Raw genomic sequence first — 7,154 nt, forward strand, 5'->3', positions numbered from 1 at the left:
CAGGGGAGAAGTGGCAGCTGGTGGATTTGAACTGCTGACTTTGTGGTTAGCAGCCCAGCTATGTCACCAGGAGGTCCCAATTGTTTCTGATAATGGGACTTCTGGTGGGTCAATGGGGCTGATTGTCATGAAAGTATCAAAAGAAGTAGGATGGTCTGCTCTCTCACCCTAAGGTTGAGGACGGCACCCCTGCATTCTACTGGGCTCTAGGGGTGTGAAGAAGACCCAGCTTTGGAGTGAGGCCGTGCATCAGGGTCTCAGAAGTGGCCCACTCTCCCTAAAACCTACCCACATCACCTTACAACTGCCTCAGCCCAGCAGGGGCCCCACTTCACCTGACACGGGCACCTTCCTCTGGGCAGGCCTGTGGCCCAGCTCCTTGGAGCCTTGCTGCCCGGAGCAACCACGTAACTTCAACCTGTCTCCTCCCTCCCTGGGGGGCCTTCCAGTTGTACCTGCTAACCCGTTCCAGACCCCCACCCCCCGGCATGAATTTGCTGTGGGTACCCAGAAAGGGGGTTCCCTCAGTCCAAGGCCCAAGCAATGTCAGTGGCCCCTGCCTCTGGGCCAGTCACCTCTCACTGCTTTGCGGTGATAAGCCAGGTCTCCGGGGGTCTCAACCTTCCTAATGCAACCCCTTAATACACTTCGTGTTGTGGTGACCCCCCCACCATAAAATTATTTTTGTTGCTACTTCATCACTGTCATTTTGCTACTGTGATGAATCAGGTGGCCCCTGATTCAACGAACTGTGAAAAGTTCGTTTGACACCCACCCCCAAGGGGTCATGACCCACAGGTTGAGAACCACTGCCTTAAGGGTTGGGAAGGGCTGCACAGGCCCACTGGAGAGCATGTGTTTTTTAAGAGGACAACAGACTGTTGAGTAGGTAGCAGTCCCTGAGCTACTTACAAAGAACCCCACCTAGCAGTCACCCCTCCACCCGAGAAGCCCCGTTACCTTCACAGACTAGCCATGTCTGCAGGCTTGTCAAACAAAGCCACGTACACGCCCTGCTTTGATGCCTCTGTGTATGTGGTGGTCCAGACCCACAGGCGTTGGCCCGGTGATGCTCGATTCCTGGATCTGACTGATGGCTTCCGTAGGAATTCAAGTTCCCAACAGGCTTAAGGACAGGACTCGTCTGATTGGGGACTGCCACATCCCTATGTTGGTTACCTGCCTGGTGACACCCCTCACATGGCTCAACCATGGGTTAAATCTAGTTTGTCGTTTTCCATAAAGCTGTGACCCAGGACAGTGGATTGCCAACTTTATTATTTGCTTCTCTGTTGTTTCCAAGAGGCAGGCAAGGGCGGGTGCTGCCCCAAGCTGGAGGCAGCCCCTCAGACACAACTTCCTGTCTTGTCCTCCACGCCAGCCACTCTCAGCTGCAGGCTCCTCAGGGACATGCCACCAGGGGCTCCCCCACCCCCAGAGAGACTCGGCCACAGCCCAGGCCCCATGAAGTTGAGTGGGGTGCTGAAGACCAGCCAGGGAGCCTGCACGGCCCCGGCCAGAGGCCGGAGGAGGCAGAGGCCCACTTTCCAGAAGGGAGACAGCTGGGCCCTTCCTGGGCTGAGCTGTGGGGGCAGGGAGTATAAATATCGCTAATGGTAGCCATCTCCAAGGCTGCGTTCCCAGGCCTGCAGCACGTCCCTAGAATACTGGGCCAGGCAAGGGGTGGGGTTGCACTGTGGGGAGGCCCCTGCTACCGGCACAACCGTGGGGCGTGCTGTGCGGCCTGCTTGGCTCGCTGCCGCCGCACTCTCACAAAAGCCTGGGCCTCACGGTCCCCCTTGCGGCTCTCCAGCAGCTGCAGGATCGGGTCCCCTGTGGAGAGGGTGTGGGGGTCAAGACTCAGGGGGCCCCCATCCAGGAGGAGGAGCAGGGCCTGGGTGGTGGTTTCTGGCCTGGCACTGCCCAGCCCCCAGCTGACCTGGACTCTGGGTGGCCACACCCAGCCAGACTCAGGGCAGGCTGGAAACCCTTGCTGGCCGGGACGCACTGACCCGGTTATGGGGTAGAAGCAGTGACCGGGCTGGGCCTGCGCCCCTCACGCTTCTGTGGGCACCTCCCGCTAGTTACTGAATCCCTTCGTGCCTCAGTTTACTTGTCCGTGAGGCAGGTTCATACCTCCCCCTTGGGTTGCTGTGGGAACTTAGACTGGGGCCAAGATGGGTATAGAGGGCCCAGTCTGTGATCATGCCCTGCTCGGGGACGGGGACAGGCTCTCTCCCCAGGGTCCGCCATGTGACACCTCGCCTGGCTTAACTTCCACCGCCTCCAGATGAGACTCAAGAGGCACCTGCCAGGACCTGCCCTGGTCCTGGAGCTCAACCTACCGTTGGGGGCGGGGTAGGTGAGGGGCAGGCGGGTCTGTGGCACCTCTCCCGGCTCCTCGGCCCCGGGCAGGCCCCGCACGGAGTGCAGGGGCAGGAAGGCCTCGCCCTCGAGGTCATCGGCCCCCAGCGTGTCGTGGTCCAGCACAGTGAGCAGGAGGCACGCCCCCTCCTCCTGGCACGGCTCCGCGGGCACCAGGCTGGGTGGGGGACACAGTTGGGCTCACTCACTGCCACCGCCTCCCCCCTCTTGACCCTTGGGGACAGGCCAGGGCCTGGAGGAAGAAAGCCAGCCCTTGGCTGGTATTCTCCATCCCCTGCTCAGACGCCTGCTCTGACCACCGGCTGGTTGTGATCCAGGGCCCTGCGCCCCCGGGTACTCAGCTCGGGGAGCACACGGCAGCTCCTGGAGGCCGTGGAGCCGGGTTCAGGCAGCCATCCCATCCAGCAGCCCCTTCTGGCCTCCAGGAGCAGGTTGGGGGCCTTGCTAGCAAACCCTGTGCCAGATGTCACTTCCCTGGCACCCACAGAGACAGCTGAGCCAGGGCTGGGGACCCGGGGACTGTGGGAATTGGGACTGCTCACAATTCAAAGGTCTCATCAAACAGCGGGTGCAGGTCCTTCTTGTGTTTCTGTGTCTCCCGGGGGGCCAGCTCGGGGAACACGTGCCTGGGCTCCAAGGTGAGCTGTACAAAGGGGTCACTGGAGCCTGGCATGGGCCCCGGGCAGAGGAGGGGTGTCAGGCTGAGCATCCCCATAGCACTGGCCCTCCTGGTGACCAGGGGAAAGTGCATGCAGTGCTCTCGGCAAGAGGGACAGGCAGGCCCGAGGGCTGGGGACTGGCAGGTGACCAAAGGGCAGTGGCCACTCACCATTAGAGTCCAGGGGCAGCAGGCTGGAGGCACTGAGCAGCTCGACATGCAGTTTCTGCTCCGAGGAGCGGTAGGAAGCCTTGACCGTGACCACCCCGAGCTCCTCGGAGGTGGTTTCTGCCTGTGGTGGGGAACGGGCACAGTGTGGGCTGGGCCGAGCCCAGCCATGGGGGCAGTGGGAGAAGGGCACCGTACCTGCTGCTCCAGGCGCCGGCAGAAGTACAGCCGGATGAGCTGCCGGCTGGAGGCCGCCTGCAGCTCCAGGTCCTTCTGCAGCGCCTGCAAAGGGGACACTCCGTCACTGGGATTCCTCCACAGCTTCCAGGAGCCCCGTCAAAGGGACCCGCCAGTCTGATGTGGAGCATGCTGGGTTCTACAGGCCCAGGAAGGTCCGCTTCAAGGGCCAGGCCACCTGGGTGGTGCAGGGCCTGGTGCTTGGAAGGGCCTCCCTCTTGGTTTGGCAAACACTTGGTTGTTCACTTTAAAAGTCAGCAGTCAAACCCAGTAGCCACTCTGTGGGAGAAAGAAGTGGCCACCCGCTTCCATAAAAGTGACAGCTTTGGAAAACCCATGGGCAGCTTTACTCCATCCCCTGGTGGCATAGTGGTTAGCATCTGTCTGCTAAGCTACAAGGTCAGCAGTTCGAAACCACCAGCCACTCAGAGGGAGAAAGGCAGGGATTTCTACTCCTATAAAGAATTAGTCCTGAGAACTCACGGGGCCGTCGGAATTGAGGGCATGACAGCCAATTTGGGATTTCCGGTAACAAGGTCCCTATGCATAAGAATTGACTACAGCCGGTCCACAATCTTGAATTTCTCGATGGTTTGTGACCCAGTGCCCCACATTCTCATTCTGCCCTGGGCTCCACAAACTCTAGCCCCTTCTGGCACAGGTGAGCCCAAAAAGGTGAGACCCCGCCCCCAGCTCACCTCAAAGGTAGCGGTGTGCCGGGCCTCAGGGGGCAGGCCACAGCCCTCGGCGTGGAAGATTATCTCCAGGTTCTGGGTGGTAAGAAACAGTGGTGACTTCGGGCTTACCCCTCTACCCCGTGCCCCCCAGGGCTGGTCTGGTCTCGGGTAGCCTTACCTGTAGAGCAGCCTTCAACCTGCTCGAGGCCAGCGGGGAGGTGCGCTGGGAGGTGGCTGCCTCAGCCAGCACTGTCAGTGTATGCGTCCAGAGCAGGGTCAGGAGGCTGGGGTGAGGGGCGGGTGGACAGGAGGCCACAGGAGGAAGCAGATGTGAGAAAGAGGAGGGTGGGCTCTTGCCCTGGGCGATGGAGGGCAGTGCAGGTGGGTCTGTCCTGTCTAACATGCCCTCTGCCGGTCAAGACTCCATCTCAAAGCAGGGGCCCAGAAGGGTGTACAACTAACTGCTCCCACTGATGATGGGATCACCACTCGATGGAAGGGACCAAGATGAATAGGGATTCAATGCCTCTGGGACCTCAGGGTGTGGGGATGGGAGACTACCATAGCAACCAAGACACCATCCCCACAACTGCAATCTGACAAGCGTCCATGCCCAAGCCAGCAGGGAAGCACCACCAACGTGGTACGGAGTGAAGAGCGCGGGAAGCCGGCAGTTCCACCTGGTGTACACCTTTGTTACCCAGCGCATCACAGGGCCCTCGGAGTCCCTGGGACGGACTGAGCATGCTCTAGCAGCTCACTCAAGAGTGAGTGGCTAGCATGCCCTGAGGGGCCTCCAAAGGAGGGCCTGACCACCGCGCCTAAACAGTCAGCCCCAGCTCATTCCTCAGACTCACCCCGTCATGTCTTCCTCCGACCGGACAAGTCAAACCCTACCCTGACCTGACACACTCCAGCCAGAACCAGCTCAAAGGCATTGGTTTCGTTTTCGATGCACCAGGCACAGTTCGGCAGACTTCCGGGGCAGCAGTGAGGGTCCAGTCTAAATCCCGGGGTATGTACCACAGAGCCGCATCAGCGACCGACTGTAGCCAAGACCACGTGCCTACACCACGGGGCCCAGCAGATGGGGCCTTTGGGGAAGTGGGGGAGGAAGAGGCTGACAGGCTCCCTTGACCCCAAATCCAGGTCACTGTCATCGTTGTCATCGCTGCGATGGCCGCCATTGGTCCCATCTTGGGTCCTGGGTACAGACACTGGTCCCAGCACCAGGCAGGACTAGCTGAATCTGCCCAGGGCCCCCAGGAAGCCTGGCTCCAGAGCTTACCACCCCCTCCCAACTCCGTGTGTGCAGAGTCCCTGCTTGAAGACAGACCCTAACCACAAGTCCCTCTTGGGGCCCTCAAGGTTAAAGAAGAATGTGTACCACTCAGCTGGGGCAGGGGCAGGCTTGGGAGGCAGTGAGCTCCCCGTCCTGGGGAGCAAGCTTTTGAACAGAGGCTGGTGAAAGGACATCAAGGAACTCCTCCCCAGAGAAGGGCTGCCTAGGGCAGGGGAAGGAGGGCAGGGGCCAGGGAGGGTGGGAGTCGAGGGGGGAGAGTACACCTGCTGAAGTTTTCCCACACCAAGTTGGTGTTCATGTAGCAAAGCTCCGCCTCCAGGAACTTCATCAAGGGCACGACGGCCTGGGAAAGGGGCGGGAACATGTCTGCTTCCTGGCTGGTTCAGGTCCCGGCCCCCACTTCCTGGCCCTGATCCCCAATCATTCAGGCTCATAGCGACCCCACGACCAGCAGACTTGCCCCACCCTCACAACTGCTACACTCAAGCCCATCCCGGCAGCCATTGTGTCAGTCCATCTTGTTGGGGGACAGAGGGCCCCAAGCTTGTGTGCACCCTTTGTGATATTTAAGCCCCAAGGCTGCTCATGACCTGCCTGCCCCCCTTTACCCGTCTCTCCCCCTTGCTCAGTCTGCTCCAGCCCCAGCCTGGGACCTGCTAGCTCTGTAGCCCCTCCCTCCCACCTGCCAGGCATGGTTCTGCCTTGGGCCTTTGCCCATGCCATTCCCTCTGCCTGGAATGCACTTCCTCTAGACTCCCTCCTGGCTCCCTCTTCACTTCCACTGGGTCCTGATTCACCCCTCACCCTCTGCAGCAGGCCACTCTCAAAAGCCACAGCAGCCCTCGGACTCTCCAGCCCTTCTCTTTAGCTCTGGTCATTCCCGAATACTCGATACATAAACGCGTCTCTTATTTCCTCTCCCTTTCCAGAAAGTAAGGCCCCTGGTGGTGCAGGGGCTTCGTGTTTGGCTGTTAACTGCAAGGTCAGCAGTTCAAATCCACCAGCCCTGCCTGTGTTCCCCTGTGCATGCCCCCTGCTCCAGAATGACCCAGAGATCTTCTTGCTGAAAGATGAGGGCCTGGTCAACTCTGGGGGCATGGCCAATGTGCTGCGCTTTGTCAGTTCTCCCAGTGGCACAGTGTTGGGGACACAGTTCTACTCTGCCCTCCGGGCCCACTCAGAGCCAGGATCAGGTAGCAGCAGGTTTACAGGTACTAAAAGGTCCAGCTTGTTGTCATTCCTCACTGATTCGCCCCCAGTGTCTACATCAGTGCCTGGCACAAAGCAAGTGCTTCTCTTATGGCTGCCGGGCAAACGAAGGTGTGTACGAGTATGCCCTGTGGACAGATGATAAGACAGGCCAGCTCGAGTGTCCCTGCCGGGGCAGCTGTAGCCAGCAGCTGGTCTGCCTGGCAACACAACCCCAGCCCTCCTCTGGCTGCCTGCACATCTGACCTAAGGACACTACCCATCAGGTGTCCTGCTCTCTCCAGCATCCAAGGAGGAAACAGAGGCCCTAGGAGGGAGCATGGCTTGCCCAAGTCTGAGGATTTCTCTCTGACACCCCAGGGCCTTCAGCCCTTGGCCCTCCTGGAGCCCCCACAGTCCCTGGTGGGCTGGCAGAGAAGGGCACTCACGTCCTCCAGCAGCACGGACTCCTTGACGGCCAGGAGCTTCTGGATATGCTTGGCGATGCCCACCTCCAGCTGGGGGCACGACATGGGGG

At 60.1% G+C, this 7,154-nt stretch overlaps 1 protein-coding gene across 2 annotated transcripts in view; it reads right to left on the bottom strand.

Moving 5' to 3' along the window:
* Window positions 1-1,256: 1,256 nt before the first annotated feature.
* UNC13D (unc-13 homolog D) overlaps window positions 1,257-7,154 on the bottom strand; it is a 13,079-nt gene continuing 7,181 nt past the window's right edge. For both annotated transcript variants that reach the window (XM_045299858.1, XM_004709288.2), the window contains exons 23-31: window positions 7,066-7,134; window positions 5,692-5,771; window positions 4,304-4,409; window positions 4,147-4,218; window positions 3,410-3,493; window positions 3,215-3,335; window positions 2,928-3,051; window positions 2,346-2,542; window positions 1,257-1,833 (exon numbers count right to left, since the gene is read on the bottom strand). In XM_045299858.1, coding sequence (XP_045155793.1) covers window positions 1,712-1,833; window positions 2,346-2,542; window positions 2,928-3,051; window positions 3,215-3,335; window positions 3,410-3,493; window positions 4,147-4,218; window positions 4,304-4,409; window positions 5,692-5,771; window positions 7,066-7,134 — 975 coding nt within the window. In that variant the 3' untranslated portion in view covers window positions 1,257-1,711. The remainder of the gene's footprint in view (window positions 1,834-2,345; window positions 2,543-2,927; window positions 3,052-3,214; window positions 3,336-3,409; window positions 3,494-4,146; window positions 4,219-4,303; window positions 4,410-5,691; window positions 5,772-7,065; window positions 7,135-7,154) is intronic.

This window comes from Echinops telfairi, unplaced genomic scaffold, assembly GCF_000313985.2.
Source record: "Echinops telfairi isolate 266 unplaced genomic scaffold, ASM31398v2 ScPeMD7_7458;HRSCAF=8496, whole genome shotgun sequence".
Classification (NCBI taxonomy): Eukaryota; Metazoa; Chordata; class Mammalia; order Afrosoricida; family Tenrecidae; genus Echinops; species Echinops telfairi.